Source organism: Passer domesticus, chromosome 6 (assembly GCF_036417665.1).
Source record: "Passer domesticus isolate bPasDom1 chromosome 6, bPasDom1.hap1, whole genome shotgun sequence".
NCBI classification, from domain to species: Eukaryota; Metazoa; Chordata; class Aves; order Passeriformes; family Passeridae; genus Passer; species Passer domesticus.
In genome coordinates, this window is record NC_087479.1 from 46,367,513 (window position 1) to 46,386,138 (window position 18,626).

General features: G+C 41.6%; 1 protein-coding gene across 12 annotated transcripts in view; it reads left to right on the plus strand.

Annotated features, from left to right (window-relative positions):
* Window positions 1–18,626, plus strand: part of BRSK2 (BR serine/threonine kinase 2) — a 304,717-nt gene that overhangs the window by 133,364 nt on the left and 152,727 nt on the right. For all 12 annotated transcript variants that reach the window (XM_064425190.1, XM_064425188.1, XM_064425191.1 and 9 more), the window contains exon 2: window positions 18,232–18,326. In XM_064425190.1, coding sequence (XP_064281260.1) covers window positions 18,232–18,326 — 95 coding nt within the window. The remainder of the gene's footprint in view (window positions 1–18,231; window positions 18,327–18,626) is intronic.

Here is an 18,626-nt window from a genome sequence, read left to right on the forward strand (position 1 = left end):
GTACTTAGACACTTAAACCAGTGGTTTAAATGGAAATCTGGTATTCCTATATGAGAGGGAAAAAAAAGATTTTTTTTTTAGCTATGAAATTTGCATTCTTTGCATCTAATATGTACAAAAATGTAGATATAGATGTCTGATGTTGTGAGTAGTGGCATTAGTTAAGACATAGTGTTGTACACCAGTAATTACAGACATTAATTATAAGGGAGAACTGGATTATGACTTTGGATGCCCTCATTAGGAGGGGACAGTGTGTAAGTAGTCCTGGGAGGCTTTGTTAATTGGAGAAAACTTGTTTCATAGCATCTTCCTTGCCTTTTTCATCAGGAGGTAGTAATTTACTACTGCTTATACAAATACCAAATGAAAAACTGCTGCTGTAGGTCAGTGTTGCTCTTCAGTGAGAGGAGAAGTGAGTGTGACTCAGCTTTGTTGGTTTTCTCCAGCCTTTCCCTACCTTTTGCTTTATTCTGCTTCACTTCTACTTTCCTGGATTTGCTTTGGGATGTCCATGTGGAGGTGAGGGTGTGCACCCCAGGGTGCTTCATCAGGGGCTCCCTTGCAGAACCTAATGCTCCCAGGGGGCTGCTCCTCAAGGATGGAGCATACCTCTGGCCACTTTCCATGCTGCCTTGGGAACACAGCTGTGGATGCACACACAGGCGCCTGTGATTCTGGGCAGATACATTGGGTGCAGTTCCCTTGCAACCAGGAGGGCTTTGCACTTCAGGAAACTTATATAACTCCTCTGTTTCTGAAAGGAAAGTAACCACAGGCTCTCTGGAACTCTGAGTTGCCTCTGCATGCAGCCAATTCTTTTGAGAGTGAAATGGCACCTTTGAGGCATGTCCATGAAATACATAATTCAAGTATCTTGTGTTTGATCATACTGTTGGACAGCTAATTGAAAATCACATTGTCTCCATATTGTGTCTCCATAATGAGTCAAACAATAAATGCATTTGTGTGCCAGTGGAATGACCTATCCCATAGTCTTTTCCCCCCTTTAATTGCTTTGATGCCACCTGGCAGAAGAGGGCCATGTGCTGGGCTGCCCTTGATCAGCAAATCCTGCAGACACAGACCACCTGTTGGGGAATCCCGTGAGCTCAAATGAATGAGGCTCTGAAGGATGGGACTGCTGCTTCCAACAATTAATGTACAGATGTGTAAGTCAGGCAGAATGTGTTGGGTATCCTGCTGTCTAGGAAGACAGTGGTTAGCACAGCACCTGCCTGGGCTTAAGAAAGGGGCAGAGCATATGTATTTATGGTGAGGAATGGGATGAGTGATTGTGGGCTGTGTCTGATCATACTATTCAAGACCCTCTGTGATGCTCAGTTGGCTCTGATACAGCAGAGGGTCCCTGCAGAGCAGCTGCTATTTCAGGAACAAAAAGTCTGGGACTAACCAAAGTCCAGGTATCATCTCAAACTCTTGCAAGCAGTGAATTAGCCTCAGCTGATCTCCTGGGAATCTGGTGGCTCAACAAGTATTAATGGCAAGGAGTACATCCCTCTTAGTCACATCCCTTGTGTATTTTTTATTCTTTCAGTATATATCCTCCTCTCTGTGGTAGGGGAAGTGCTGTGCTCTGTTTTATCACCATGCCATGAACATATTTCTTAGAAGGTAAGAGCGCAGGAAGAATTCCTTTGCCCTCCTCTCCACCATATGTTGTACATTTCTGAAAGACAGACGTACCCTGATTGTTAAAATAATTGTTTTGCTTATCTTCCTGTAGTTTACAGATACAGGGAAAGACGAGATTTAGGGTATTATGCCATACAATTATATGTGGGATCTAAGGTTGCTAGAGAAAAAAAATCAATTTGATAAACATAAATTATGAGAATTTCAGGCTGGTCCTACCCTGTGAAATGCACTGATGGCAGTAGCCGTAGAAGGGAGGACTCTGGGATGTCACTTCTTAGAATATTCAGAGCTGGACCAGTGCTCAGCTACTGTGGTTCTTATGGTCTTATTTTTACAGTGATGACTTGCATAATCTTCTCATCACAGCAAGAACAGCCTTTCAGCTTACTGGGTCATTCATTTGGCAGTAGAATTGCCTGGGAAGAACTAGTTATTTCAGGTTAGCATTTACACATATGTATGTTCATGAATATGCCCTTTCTGTGAAATAAATTAAATAATTTTTCTCAGCCTACAGTCATGTAACCAATCATAGCTTTCCTCTGTAGCTCTTGTACTTTCTGACATCTCAAAAAATGTCATGGTGCATTAGTGCTAGGCAGACAAAGACAAGTAAGGAAGTCTGCTGATGCTGCTTTTTACATTTAAAAGCATGCAACATATCCAGGGGTTTAGGATGCATTTTTTCAGGAGGTTCTTATGACCCGAGTTCCCTGCTGTTTATATTTTGCAGTCACAGTCTTCTGATTACATTGCCACAGTTTTTGGGAAAGGTTATAGATGCTTCAGCTAACTTCAAACCTTGCACTGCAAAATTATATTCTGCTGCTGCTAGTGCTTGACAAAGGTCTGGCTTCCAAACAAAGGCAAGAGGAAAGAATAAAGCAGCAGACCCTGCAAGAGATAGAATATTGTCTGTGTGATTAAAGCTCTTTTAGGGTATGGTCTGTAATGGGAAAGAAAACGCATGTTCTCCGCTGATCTGCATTTTAAACAATGTTGAGGATTAGCAGAGGGGCAGCAGATGCAGCTATTGAGCTGCAGAGGAAGGGGCTCAGAGCTGTGTGGTGCAGATGGAGATGATTGCCGTGTGCCTCCCTGCCTGTGCCGCTCGCCGCTCCTTGTCCCAGCGCCCGGCAGCGCGAGCCTGCTCCTGCCAAGGGACACAACTGAGCCCTGGCAGCCATGCTGCTGCTGCTGGGGACATCGTGGTACAGGCACCGATGTTTGTAACATCCTAACACGGCCATCTCAACCCTTGAGCAGCCTGGTCTCTCAGTGCTGCCTACCATTCTGCTGCAGACCCGTCCTTCTCCTGCAGCAGCGCGAGGAAAAGGCTTGCACAGAGGAAAGAGATTTCCCTGCATGTTTGTTTTTTGGGTTTTTTTTAATGTTCTTTCCTTTCTTCCAGGAATCAACATCCTTTCTCCTATCCTAAAATGCTGTATTTTAATAGAGCGTTGCAATTTTGTTATTGCTGTTTTCATTAAATGGATCATATATTTGAAGCATAGGAAGCACCCCATTTTTGCTCTCAGATTTTTTGCTCTAAGTCAGGAACAGACCTCGTGGTACAAATGGAATTATTCTCCTTTTATACTCCTGTAGCAGGAGGTAGGTATGAGGTTTGTCTGGAATTTTATTAAAATGACAGTCTACTGGCCAATTTTTTATGTTGTAGCATATAGTTTGCATTTGAAAATGCACTTGTGGTGGGTTTGTAGCTTTTTTGCAGCCTTCTCCCATCAACTTAAAAATGTGATTGTGGCAGGTGCTTGGTTTCCAGTCCTGCCACAGGGTTTCTGTGTGACCTTCAGCAAGCTTCCCAGTTCCTTAATGCCTAAAGTCTTTATCTTCAAAGAGAGAAATAGCAGGTAATTAGCTGTACTCTGTGACTGCCTTACTGTTCAGATCATAACCATCTACCCCAAGGGAGGGCCAAGCACCTATTCCATGGTGTATGCATTATGTTCATGTATAGTCCTAGTCTTAAGTTGAGTCTTCCAATATAAACAGCAATAACAATGCCATCAAGCTCTTGTTCACATATTTCTATGTTATGTTACATATTTTCTCTTTAAAAATAATTTTCTTTGTAGTCATGAAATATGCTTGTGAGGCCTGAGAAAAAATACTGGAGAAAACTATTTTCTGCTACATCCTATCCTTATTTGTGTCATAAAGCTGGGCTTTTCCAAAAGCAGCCAGGATATTACCTCGTGCTTTGTCTCTTATATGTGGGCAGGAGAGAGAGGGCAAATTGTTCTCTATCTGCAAACATGACTATCTTTTTCCTTCTTGGATTCTACCTTGTTTGCTTCAGTAGCTCCAGCACTTTGTACAGTTCTCTGGCTTTGTCTTTAAGCTGGAGCCCACCTCAAGTACTGATGTAATTCGCTATGTTCCCCCATCTTGAAGAGTTCCCACAGTCAACAGCAGATTAGGAAAGTGAATCTCAAACCACAGAGCAAGGCTCTAGATGCCAGTTAAGTACAGAAGTGCTGAGGATGGTGCAGAGGAGGCAGGGCTCTTGTTAAGCTCTGACGTGGGGCTTAGCTCACAGCTGTGAGAAGTATTATCTGACAAACAGATTTGATGAATTTACATAATTTATATTTAAATCAAGGCAATTTAAATTGTGGATTTTTATTATGGCTTGAATCAGCAAGGGCAAAATCTTGATTTCATTTATTGATTCCATCCTTATTTTGTTGTTTCTACATTTTAGGTATTTTCCAAAGGAAGGTTCATTTTCAAGTTGATGGCCATCCAGTTATGATAATTTGCAAAATAAATCTAGCATTTCTCTTCTAGATTTTCTTCTTCTAGCATTCTTTTCTGCTGCCCATTCATTGAAGTCATAATATAGTTAATGTGCATTTACTTGCATCTTTTCTTGAAATTTTTTTGCTACATCATAGATTGATGGCTGCCATATTCAAATCACTGTAGATGGACATGTATTCTTTATAGGCCATTTGCATCAACCCCTATTTGAAAATGGAAATGAAATTAAATTTATTTTAAAATTAAAAAAAAAATTATCCAGATGTGCTGATTCTGCTTATAAACAAAGATGAAGTTTAAAAGATTTTAAAAGAGCTTGTTTTGACCAGGTATAACAGCATGTGAGGTGCCCCTAGGCAGACACTATGCAGAGCTCTTTCTGCTTCCCAGGACACATTGCTCACAATTTCTGGGCTCTGGAAAACAGACTCTGTTGTGCTGGGATCCTCACTTGGAATGAGAATGAGACAAACCAAACCTTAAAGCCAGGTCTCTGGAGGAGAAAGTCTCAGCTTTGGTTATGTGGATTGTTGCTGTTAGTTCACAGTGGCTCCTCCCTGCTGTGTGGGAAGAATTAAGAGAGCAGTTTGTATGGATGGGCTTCTTTAGAGGGTATGAAGCTGAAGGAGCCAGTAGGAAGGTTAGGGTGAGAAGTCTTGTTTCACACACCCAGACAATAAAAGCAAGAATTTACCACGCAGTGGCCCATCCACAGCATTGTCTGTAGTCAGAGAGGAAGCATGTGAAGTTGCCCTCCAGTTATAACTTATCTCCTAAGAATGAACTGTGATATGGCTGAAGAAAAACAACCAGCTCATTCACATCTTTGCTTATGTTTTTCTCACTCTCCTTTTGTTGTACAGGTTCTGGTTTCATTTTCTTTGGGTTGTCTTGTACTAACTAGAAAATGTTAGGGGACAGTTTCTCTTTTAGGATAAAAAAATGTAGAAAACATGAAGAATTACTTGAATTTAGATAATATTCTTTAAAACTGCTGCAAAGAAGCATTGTTGTTCCATTACATATCCTTAAAACACTCTGGAAGTATTCTTTGCTCACTGATATCTACAGAGAATCAATGGAAAATAGTCACGGAATGAACCAAATTCAATACACTGTATTTTTGAGACCAAAACCAGTAGGAATGTCTGATGGACCAGGTGGTTGTGCTGCCATCCAGAGGTACTTAGGCTGGAGAACAGAGCAGGCAGGACTGTCACAGGAATGCAGAGTGCTGCACTTGGGAAGGAATAACCAAGGGATCAGTACACACAGGGCACCAGCTGGCTGGAAGGCAGATCTGCACAGAAGGACTTCGAGGTTCTGGTGGACAACAAGCTGACCATAAGCCAGCCAGGCACTGGTGTGTTAGTGTTCTAAGGGTATTGGTGTTCCAAGGGGAGGAAACTATCCTGGGCTGCAGGGGAATTGAGGGAAGTGACCCTTTTCCTCTGCTCGAGCTCAAAGCTGGAGAGCTGCATCCTGTTCTGGGACTCCACAAGTACAAGGAACATGGACTTACTGAATCCAGGATAGGGCCACAAACATGGAGAAACTGAGGCTGCTTCTGGAAGATTAGAGCTGGATGATTTGGTTTGCTGAAAAAGCATCTCATCAATGTGTATAAATACCTGTTATGAGGGAATAAAGAGGAAGCTGATTCTTCTCACTAGTAGCCACTGATAGGATGAGAGACAATGGGCACAAATTAGAACAGAATGTATCTAAACACAATAAACCTTTATTTACTGTGAGGGTGGTCAAACAACGGACCAGGAATCCACTGAGGAGTCTTATGAGAGTCTTACTCTAATCCACTTAAGGAGTCTTCATCTGTGGAGATACCCTAAATCCAGCTGGACATGGTCTTGGGCAACGTGCTCTAGCTGTCCCTGCTTGAGCAGGGGCTTTGATTTGATCATCACTAGAGGTCCCTCACAGCATAATTCTGTGATACTGTAACTAACATAAAATTCTAGCTTTTGGGGTTTTTTTTCCTCTTCAGCAGTGAATTATGGACTGCTAGCACAAATCAGAGCAGCATGCTTAGAGAAGGCTTCATTTGTTTCTTTAACTCTGTTGCTAAATACCTGGACATCTGCTGCCCTGGTTTTCTTTATGCTGCCACCAAGTGCAGTCTGGACGTTCCTGCTCTCATATTCCCTCACCTGGTTGCCTCTGGTTTCAGAAGGCACCTTCTCTGCCCATTTGTGTTCTGTTCACAGCAACACTCGCATGCAGCTGAAGAGGAAGATTTTCAGAAGAGTACACTGCAAAGAGAGACAAAGATTTTTAAAACAACCTTTATTTAGGATTCTTCATGTAGTTATTTAGGGGGATTTACAGTTGATGCTCTGGGATGAGAGATTCTCCATTGTGTTTAACAATTTGTAATCACACAAAAGCCACAGATTTTCCTTAATTCTCTTTAATGTGACCTGAGGGGAGCACTTCTGCTCTTTCTCAGAAGGGAGGTTAGCTTCTCTCCCTAAGAAGTAAGCTTTTCTTTCTGTGTTTGTCTCTCTCCTGGAGCTTGCAGGGGCTTGTATCCCTGTGAAATAGAAGGGAAGAGTTGAAGTCTTGTGTATGCAAGTAAAAATGGTCCCGGGAAACTTAGATGAGGTTGTTCTGCAGCTGAAACCTGTGGGGCTGTATGCTGCACCCTGTGCTGCTGGTAGAGCTCACAGTGCCCACATGCTTTCATGCACTCCAGTTTCTAAGGTGTGTCTGCTTGTGCAGGAAGCCTCACTGACCTGGCTGCAACTCAGGAAGCAGATTCTGTGCATATGGCAGGGCTGTTCCAGCATTTTGTGACATTTCACAGGTCACTGCAGCTCACAGTGTTTCCCAAACTGGTGTTGTTTGTCCATCTGACCAAACCAGGCTCACTGGTTTGTGTACTAAGGTACCAGAATTAGGCTGTCCAAGTCTGAAGACTGAGGCTTTTCTATATTCAGCCTTTGAGAGTTCCTGATTCTCTTTCAGAAGTCTTTTTCCTTTCTGGCTGAGAGGGTTTTTTGTAATTATCAACCCTAGTAAAATTTGGACTGCAACCTCTAACTCTTGGTTTTAAGCACAGAGGGTCACACTGTGTTGCTGTGGATACCTGTCCTGACAGGTCTATAGGCTATTTCAGCTGCTGATTTTTGTGTTCAAGGAGAAACCCTTCATACCCAGCTCTGGGCAGCTTGGCCATGGTCTGAGTGTGCAGGTGGCCTGACCCTGCAGTATGAGTGAAGAATATCATAGCAGTTTCTAGTTGCTTAGGAGCTCATAATACAAAACCCAAGAACTGAAGTGCATGTAATGTTCGTAAGGACAAAAGAGTATTTTCTGTGCTCTGTACAGGCAGTATCCCTTAAGGCCAGAGGCTTTTCAGGAAGTGATACTTGATTTGTCTAATGCCATTATTGCTGGGTAGTATTGCATTATTTTAGCGCGTTTATCCCCTGTGTATGTTGGGACACTGAACAGGCACAGCAGTCTCAATTATTTCTGAGCTGCCTTCTCTTCTGAGCGTGAGTGACTCTGAGTTAACACTGAGCTCCTCTGTGGCCACTCTTTGTAGCCTGTGCTGTGTTGTGTCACCTCCTTGGAGAGGCTGGGAGTGCTGCTGTGGCTGTTCTCGGTCACAGGGAACTGGGAATAATTCCAAGGAAGCCAGTGGGGTCACAGTAGCGTACAAGTAGGGAAATCTGGGTCCTCACGTGGGAGTGTTGTTTTTGAGGGATGATATTTTAACTGCTGCTCAGGTTTGTAGCCTGTAGGGACAAGCTACTTATTGGTTGTTTGCTTATATCTATATACTTCTCCAGACTTAAAACTTGTCCTTCTTCTTAAGGTGAATCTTTTGATTGAACCTCCCTAAGTCTTCTGATGCTTCTTGATAAATGTGTGGGGTCAAGAAATAAAACCATTAATAGAATAGAAAGCAATCAGAGAAAAAAGCACAGGGTGTGAGACTCTAGATTGACTTCTAGAAAGTTCATCTACTCTTTTCTTTATTATGGCTCTGGCCTTGAAGTAGTGTTTGTGAGAAGCCTGATTTAAGCTTTTATTCTGATACTAAGAAAATATCAGTCTGATTAAAGGCAGAACCCTTTCCTGTGTAGGGGAGTGGTGCAGTAAAAGATGCTGAAGATTAAAGAATAACTGTGCCTGCAGATTTGTTCTACCTGAGTGATAGTTAACATGTACAGGGAATTGTACAGTTTGGTAACCATTGAGAACAGTTCTGGAATAAGGTCTTCTACAGCCAGGTCTGTAGCACTTCAGTGGCATTTTCTGCAGCAACACCTATTAGAATAAGCCAGGTTTTTACAGCTCTAAGCTGCTCCTGGAGAAACTGATCTGCAATTTCCTAAAACAGATGAGCCTTTGCATTGACTTCAGAAGGCTTTAGATCAGACCCATGGAATTGTTCCAGAAGAGAAAAATTCACTGTGAGATCTTCCAGAAGCCCAGGCTGGAGCTGTTGCATAGAAATCCTGGAGCAGAAGTATGACACAAAGAGGTGTTTTGACAGCACAGGTCTCATCCTTTTATAATCACTGGTTCCTGCCTGAGTTTGAAATTGATGTCATATTTCAGGACATACTTAGCCTCAGACACTGCGGTATGAATTCCATGTGATGAAACTGGGTATCAGAAGGTGGGCTCTAATGTTCCAGTTTATCTAACCAGTTTCCTTTTGCAAGGAAATTAAATTCATTTTATTTTCTTTCTTTTTATTGTGGAGGCACAGCTGACCATGCTCTGTAGGTATTGCATTGTTTCTCGTACCTAAAATTAATGAGGTGCTTGGGCCTTTTTATGTTTTGAAGATGATGCCCTGCTTTTCTCTCTTTGTAGGGAACATAGTGAACCAGCTGTAGTGTACTTGGTACTACATGAGCAGACAGCTCCTGTTCTTCTTGGTGTAGGAGTCAATAAATCCTTTCAGCTCCATGCTATGACCTCAGCCATTATTCTCAAATTAAACAAAATACTTTTTAAAGTTTGCTCATTTTGGGTTTTTTTAATATGCCTGTTTCTATTCATTAAAATTATAATAGTCTCATTTCTCTTACCTTTTATTCTGTTTCTCTTTTTCTGTGACTTTCATGTTTGTAAATCAGAATTCAGTTTCCAGATGGTCTTTCTTCCCATTGTCCTAAACCAGAGGCTTGGAGTTTCTCATACCCAGTATAATTAAGAAAATGTGCTATTTCCTACACTTTTTACAGTGACCATGTGCTCACAGATCTTGACTAGCCATGGTATCTGTTGCTTTTACACAGGAGAAAATAAAGTACACAGAAGGAAACTGTGCAGCTGGCAGGTGAAGTGCAGGACAAATGGGTAAAACTATGGAGGACATTACTACAGGAGGCATAAGGAACTAGAGTCAGTGGGGATAGAGGTGTGGGAAGGAATTGCAGGTGTTAGGACACTGGAGGAGAGTGGAAGTAGGATGTCCATAGATCTGGTGAGTTGGGACTGGAGGAGGATCCAGAGTTTTGTGGTGGATAATGAAATGAAATTCAGGGTGTGGATCTGCAAGGGGGGGGGTCAGCCTCTGTTGTACTGGATACAGAGCAATTTGTCCTTGGAGCAGTACCAGTACCTGTAGAACAACCTGTAGGCAGTGGCTGTCCAATGCATTCCTCCTCTGCCTGTGCATGGACCATACCCCAGTGCTATCAACAAGCCCTTCAGGGATTCCTGGGAGCTGCCTGAGCTCGTGGCTTGCTGTTTGGCCCCTTGTCCAAGGCATGGGTGCAAGTGTGGTTAATCCCATCACTTCTTGAGCCCTTACTGAAGGGCAGCATACCAGCACTCAGTGAAAATCCTGTTAGGAATCTGTCAGGGGGTGATTAAGGGATGTCAGGGGGCAGAGTAAGCTGTATCAGCACTGAGCTGGGTAGATGAAGTGTTCTGTGGTGAGCCTAATCTTGTGAAGAGCATGACCTCTGCCTGCTCTATAAAGGTTTTCCATGGTAGCCCCCCCTTTTTAATTAGGTTTTTAATATACATATAACCTAGCTGAAACAATCTTGGCTGATGGGAGGGTCAAAAGGGTGTGAGGAGTTCTTGATGGAGTGTAGAAAGGTGTGGCAAAGAAGGGGAGATAAAAGAAATTAGCATGGAAAATGGGATTAACGTCAGCTAAAAGTACATGTGAAGAGCAGTTTATCTGCTGTTTCCCCTCCTCCTTCCTCACCCTCTATTTCTCTGCTGCTCACTGTTCCCCCCTTATTAGTGCATCAGTGCTTCTCAATAGATCGCTGGACCAAGTGAGGATGCCATGGCTCATTACCCAGATGTTACCTAATTACAGCAACATGTTTTCCAAAAGATACCATAGGCAGGATAGACAGACTTCTGCTGGCCTCCTGCTATACCTGAAAATGGCTGTCTTTGGTCATCTCCTGACAAAGGATTAATGAAGTCTGAAGGGGAACATGGCTCTCATCATTCCTCAGGAGGAGCTTTACAAGGAGATGTACAGCTCTTGGAAAGAAGAAAAAAAAAAGGCTTCTGACTAGGGAAGTTGAGTGAAAGCAGAGTTTTCCCAATACCCATCCAGAGATGTAAAAACAGTTGGGGTTTTTCTCCTGGTGCATCAGTGGAAAGATCTGTTTTATTTTAATTTGTCTTTCAAATCTGAAAGCAGTGAAACCACTCTTCTTTCTCTGTGTGCAGGGGTGGGGTGCTGCTCTGACCCTTTCAGAAGTCCACATTGGAAGCTGAAGTCTGCACTTGTAGCAGAGCTTAGTCTCCCAAGTGTTCTTATACAGGAACAAAGACTTGGTCTGAAATAGGAATTCAGCCCATGGACATCACAAGCTGCTGATAGATCCTAGAGGACTTCAAGAGTTGGTTAGAGTTTGGCTGATGACATAGTGGTATTTTGCAAAAGCAGCATAAATGTGCCAATGAAGGTTCCCTGAGGGGCTTCTTTAGGTATGTGGGTGTGTCTGGTGAGATGGGAAAGCAAGCACATCAAAAGGCCTCAACACTGACATTCTTTGCTATATTCAGGGGCCATAAAGGTTTTCTGAGAAGTATTGATTTATGAAATATTGCAAGAAAGAGACCAAGATAGAAATCAATAGAGGTGATGTTGGTTCTGTGTGTTTTGATCCTGCTGAGCTTGGAGGATGATCCTACCATAATCTCTGAGGCATCCAGTGTAAAACCTGCTCCTGCTGAGCTGCTCTGTGTGTGTGTGTATATATATATATATATATATATGTACGTGTTTGTGCCTCTTGTTCCCTGATATCAGGCATGTGGATCCAGTCACATCTGAGCTGATGCAATGTTGTCACCAATCTCTGAGCTTAGGAGTGTGTCCCTCTGGCTGGCTGAGCCAGCAGACATTGACAGTGCTCGTAGCTCAGGACAGTGAATCTGGGCTGTGGCAATTTAGCGCTCTGAGCGGAGGCATGTGCATCTCAGCACTGATGAACCTCTCCTTCCATGCTCCTGATGAGCATTTGAACTCTGGCTTTAGTCCCACCATAATTACAGTTTATGCAGTTTAAAAACAATTAATGTGTGAGCTCTCAGAACAGCCTTTTAGCACTAGAATATCTCTGTGGAAGAGTCCACAGTCAAAATATTTAATTACCAACCTGGGTAGCTCCATCCTCATCCTTTTAGATTTCTAGACTTCTCTTATACCTCCTTTTCCCATTATGCAATTATAAATTGATACCATGCAATTTGCTTGTCACTTGATATAAGTCTCTGTTTGTTTTAAATGCAATAATTAGAGATAACCATTGCTATAGAAAAATAAACATCTCTTCAATGAGAAGACTGAGTAATTAAGGGCAATTATTGGTTCCTGTAAGTAGGATGCTCAGTAGCAAAGTTCTTTCCAGTGCAGCTAAGAGTAGTATAAGGTGTTCATCATTGGAGACCAGAGATTTGTGCTCCAAAAGAATTGGGATGTGAAATGGAAGCTAATAATAAGAAATTATCTAGAGGTTTGTTTCCAGATTGTATTTAGAATGCAGTTTTCCTGGTTGTAATATGTAAAACTTGGGTAGGATTTATATCCCTTTCCAACATTCTTTGTAAGGATTAATCAGTTAATCCTTCTACAGCCCTTGCAAGGTAAGTAAGTGTTATTATCCCTATTTTACGGCTATGGAAATGTTGCTGTGGGCCAAATTTTAATCCATTTTCTACTGTTGCAGATCTAAAGCAACTTCACTGCAGTCAGCAGAGTTAGACACTGTAACTGAACTGATTTAACCCTAATTGAAACTGCAGTGTTTGTGAAGATAACTGTGGAGAATAAAGAGGAGGAATATTACATTTTAAGATTGTCCTCCACCCCACTTGAGATGTATTAATGCTTTTGTTTGCTGTAAGGGTTGATTTTCTGGACTGGCATCCTTGAGGTTTTGCAGGTCTTGAAAATGTTAGTGCATGTAGTTTTCAGGAATGAGCATCCCTAAATTCCTCTAAGATTTACAACAGCAACCTCCAATTTGTGGAGATAAATTAAATTACTTGTACATAAAGAGCATGTGTACAAAGTTCATGTGCAGCAATACTATATACACATCAAGCTTTTTGAAAAACAGTGTAGTGAAGTTTGTCAGCCTAGAACTTTTGTTCCTTTTCTAATCCAGATAGTTTCTTGCCAGTACTTGAGCCCTGAAGTAAACCACAAATGTTTGTGTTTTGCAGTGCCTAGATTAACATTTGCGGAGTGTTCATTGACTTGAATTAATTGGCAATTAGCTAACTCAAGTTAAAAGAGGAGTGATATTTCTCTCTAGACATTCCTTTAATTGCTCATCCAGCCAAAATAGACACTTCTGGCCAGACCAGGGCTTTCCGCTTGGATTTTTTAAGGTTTTTGACAACGTGCTCTGAAGTGTAGAGCAAGCAACATGTGTGTGCAGATGATCATCTGAAATCATTGTCTAGTTTTCCTACTACAGAAATTTATTTTAGGTTGGTGTTATTTTAAAAGAAAGCAACAGACTTCCATTTATCAGTGGGAAAAATCATGTGTTAAATATAGCAAATGTACCTTTATTTCTTTGAGTAGTTATTTGCTTCATGGTTAAAAATCAGGATAACAAGTTACTTGTGTTTAGCATTTCTGAAAGACTGGGAACATCACTGACAATGAATATACCATAAGTGCTGTATTTAAACAACAGTGGTGTTTCATTATTTATTACTCTCTCTTTCTGGCTCAAAATGATAATTTGTTTCAGATCGGTGTCTTTGGCAGACTTCAGGTTTGGATAGTACTGAAAACATTCTTTCTTGTTCCTAGAATGTTTCTTTCTCTAACGAAGAGTTGTAATAACAGGATCCTTATAAAGATGCTACTATTTACACAACTGTAAAGTGCACATCAAATAGCACCAGCTCCAAACTCTTAATGCTTTATGCATCTCTGCTAGAGAAAATTGCTACACAAAATGCAAGACAAAAGTAAATTAGTCTCTTCTGAAATCCTGTCCTTGGCTGAAAAGGCCAGTTACAATATCGGCCGCTTTCTGTGGTCATGGATTCCCAGTGAATATTTCGTCTCAACTGCAGGGAAGCTTTTGTTTCTCCATCCCCACAGAACATTTTTCCTGGGTAAAAGAAGAATCTTCTCTCTGTACTGCTTCAGGATCAGCTGTCCACATTTCCAGCTGATCTAAATCTGTCCCTTGCTCATCACATAAGCTCCTGTCCTTTTCAAAAACTATCTGTGTATCTGTAAGCATCCACAGAGCGGGAGCTTGCCAGCAAAAAAATGCACAGGCATGGTTATTAGCAGGTCACTGCTGCACTGGGCTGTGTCAGACCTGCACACTTCCCTTTGCTCTTCTTCCTTCAGTGGCATCTTCATGTCATCTGGGGTTTCTCATGCTCATGGGTTTCCAAATTGCACCTTTTAATTATGATGAAAAGACAGTGTTAACTTACACATCCCCTTGCTTTCCAGTGTGTTTGTGTTTTCTCCTTTACTCCCCAGCCTCCCATTATAGGGCTGGTTCTGATGCACTTTGGTGGCTAAGATCAAAAGCAGCACAATGTTTGCAGTTCATTGGATGTAACAACTGATTCTAAAGCTCCAGGATGCAGTGTCCAGAGTCCCCAGGAATGACCTCTAGATGGAGATCTGAGGTGTGCCTGAAGCAGTGAGTGTGTGACAGCTGTGTGGGTGGATGAGGGAAACTTCAAGCAGTTGATTCCCACAGCATCTTAGATTTTCTGTCAGGACAGGCCAGAGTTAACTTCAGCAGTCGCAAAGGTTACTTGCCTGCATTTGAGGGGTTAATTACTCATGAAGCAGACAAGTTCAAGATCTGTTTGTTGCCTGGCAGACTTGCTGTGAGCCAAGCCAGTGCAAAATATCCTCGCAGCAGCAGCCGTGTTTGTTTTCCTTTGCAGAAGACACACGTGCCTGTGCTGGCCTGACTGTGTAGATAAGCTTTACAAATAAGTACCTAACTTATTGACACATCTGTATTGGAGGAGGATTTATATAGTTTTGAAGTGCTCGTTAACAGCTGCATATACAGAAGAGGAAAAAATGGAAGATGCACCACCTCTTCCACAACTCTGAAACAACTGCACGTCTTGGGCACTTGTTATCAAGCAGGCATTTCTGCCACTTCCATTATTTCAGTTAGAGCCTAGCAATTTATTGACATAGTTGCTTTTCTCTAAGGTCTGTTATTATGTAGATAAATAATACATCTTGAATGGTTTGTGTTCTCTGTGTCAGTGAAAGGGCTCCTTAGGAATCAGAAGCCCACAGGATCTCAAATCCACATTTAAGTAATCTCATCTCAGTTGTGTAGTTCCACAATTGACTGAAATTACAGGACAGAAACAAAAGTCCTGAGGACAAACCCTTCCTGCCTCAGCTCAATTAGCCTTTTTTTGTAGCAGGAGAGGAGAGTTTATCCTATAGATGGACTTACCAAGAGGGATTTTTTTATGATTTTTTTTTTCCTGCTTAGGCTGGCATGCAAATGTCAAAAGGGAGTGGCTGGGAGAGAAGGGAGGAAGCAAGGCATAGTGATATGTTTTATTTTTTATCCTAAAATTGCATTCAGTGAATTTAGTACAGTGAAAAGTCCTGTCTTGGGCTGTTCAGAGGGTTGTCTAAAATTTCTATCTCCACAAAACAGACAGCAATGACAGTGCATTTCTTTTCTTGATTTTTAAAATGCAAATCAGGAGAAGAGGAAAGATGCATTAAATCTCATATGTTTTCTCATTCTGTCCTTTGATACCATAGCATAAATCAAGAATGACTTCTTGAGGTCAATGAAATTAATTTAATATAAAATCATTGTAATTCAGAACCAGTTTTATTTTTGCAAAGTGTTTGATGTCTTCTGACAGTTGGTTAACTTTTTATTGGAGTAAACAGAGTAGTTTAATCTTCATTTTTGAGTTTCTGTGGTAGGTTAATAGCTACAAGGACAGAGGACACTGTGAAAATTCCCTGTACAGGATGACAGTGTCCCAGAAGTTCATGGTTAAATCCTTCTTGGGCTCAAGGACAGAGTACTTCAGGGAGGACAAAAAAAAATAATTTACAAGTCAGCCACATTCAGTCAAGACAGATGTCTTGATTTGGGAGCAACAAGATTTGAAATCAAACTTTGAAGTGTGAGATATAAGTCTGGTATATCACTAGTGAAGAACCAGTTTGAGAGCAGTTGTTTCTCACCCTTATTGACCTCTGAAGATAACTGGTCCATGCCACATTACAGTACAACATGGTGCCACAAATCCTGGAAGTCTAGATATAAGGGACTGATTTAGAAGTTCTGCTGAGATTTGAAAGTGTAACTAAGAGCAATATAAAAAGTGCTGTCATTGTGCTGCAAGAGTGATGATGTAAGGTTGTGGTTTATCCCAGAAGCAGGAAGGAAGCAATCGGCACAGATTGAAACAGCGCATGCTTTCAACAGGGTGGTGGCAAGTAGCCTCTATCCAAACACACCACAAAGCCAAAGGGAAGAAGCATAAGTAAGGCTGCAGGTTCTCTGAACAGTGAACATAGAGCCAGAGGTGCTTTGGTTAATATTACAAATTGAATAGAAAAAATGCAGACAGAAGAGTGAGTGTGGCTGGACATCACAGCACCTTGCCCCAGCTCTGCTTCTCAGTTGCTTCAGACAGAGGACATGCCATTGCTATACACAGCTTCAAATGGGATTTGTCAGTGCACTGCATTCTTAATTTTTGTGACTTGTTTATGTCGTGGCTGAAAGCGAGGATGTCAGCATATAACCAGATGAGACTGAGAAATTATGTGACTAGAAATATCCAGAACGCTTGAGCATGCCATAAAAGAGATATGACTGGAAGCGAGTTTATCCACATAATAACCAGTGATTAATAATTCCAAATTTAAGTTTAACTGCATAGCAAAGGGATGGACAGGTACCTGCAGAAGATTGCTGAAGTCCCTGATGAAACTCTAGTTCATTTAATTTGGCCCAGTTTGTCATCAGGCAGGAATCTATTTGCCCCTTAGTGAGGTAGGTAAAGTCTTGTGTTCAGTGTTTCACTGGACTGAAAAGCTGTTGTGTTCAAATTCCACATAAAGCAACGTGTTTGACTTCATGCCTTGCATTAGAGGATGGGGTTGGCTTCTTAACTGCAGCCTAGCTTAGGAGCTGGGAACTAAGTCTTTTTTCTACTGTTTGATTGTTCATAAATGGCCTGCAAAACACAGCAGGTTGTAGTGACACCGTAGAGGTGCCATTTCTTTTTTAGTTCAGTTATAACTGAATTAACCTAAATGGCAATTTGGCATGTAGTGTGTGGAGTGGGATAGTATCCAGCCCATCAGGTGGTGTGCTGTATGTGCATATTAGACAAGAGTAAAACCTGAAGCAAACAAGATCTCACTTGAATAACCTATGAAGTAAAGCTTTTCCAGCTACAAATTTTCTTAATGGCAGTAGATGGTCAAGGGACCAACTTAAACTCACCTGTGGGAGGTATTTCAATGTACCTTCATGTAAGTCACCAGACCTAGATGGAAATTTTGCAGAAGATAATGGCTCATGTATGTTACTTACCTCTTTCTTTTAAGTCTTGGTGTTCCATATTTTGATGATAGTTCAGACATCCTAATCCTGTCAGGGATAAAAACATCGTTTTGTCAGTATAACCAGTTAACAGCACTCTATCTTTTTTGAGGACAAGAACATAGTAAGTAAGCTTAGAATTGTAGCAGCATATGCAGATGTCCTGTACACCACAGTGGCATTATTCACTGTATTAACTTTCAAGTATTAACTTTATCCAGCAGGGTAAATTAAAACAGTAAGGGAAGCCATAATTAAGTGTCTTTTTATTGTGATCATGGAAACTTTGGGAGGAGCTAGAGAAATGTAGAAGCAAACATTTGACCATCTAGTTTTGCTGATTTCCAAACTTTTGTTGATGTCAGGTGTCAGGAAAAGCTCTTAGTCCAGTGTAGTTCAATTGCCAGAACTTCTTACTGGTAGAACACACTTTGAGTGGTGAGAGCTGGCTACAATGCTTCAACAAAACCACAGTTTTAGTGGCAGAAGCTGCAGGAGCATCAACAGTGTTGGTGACTTCACTGCCAAATGGTCACAATGTGGGCTGAAGGGTTTCATTTACTCATAAGGCCTTTTCTGGCTTGAGGAGGTACTAGTGGGAATTTGTTTGCATATGAGCTGCCAACAGCTGGATAATGTTCTAAAAGGAAAACCCTTGACAACTAACCTCAACCTCTAACCAATTCTTCCTTTCTGTTTTGCTTTGTTTCTCCTGCAGGGCTTGTGAAGTTGGGGGTTCACTGTGTCACGTGTCAGAAGGTCGCGATAAAAATTGTCAACAGAGAGAAGCTCAGTGAGTCGGTGCTAATGAAGGTAATTTTCTAATGGAAGATTTTAAAAAAAGATTAAGTTCCTGGCTCCGTGTCTTCTGTTCCATGCAAAATTAATATCTTTAATTATGTATAACAAACATCCCTGTCAGTACTAGGATTATGCGGAGCATAATAACAATAATTTAGTTATGGGGGAGGTGAGGGCAGCTGAAATGAAATGGGAGAATGCCTGTGCTTTGTGCACAAAATAAACAGCTGCAGAGTTGGTGCTTCTCTGCTGGGGCCAGTGTATGTTGGGCACCTGACTTCCAGCACTACAACAGTGCCATCGTGGTACATT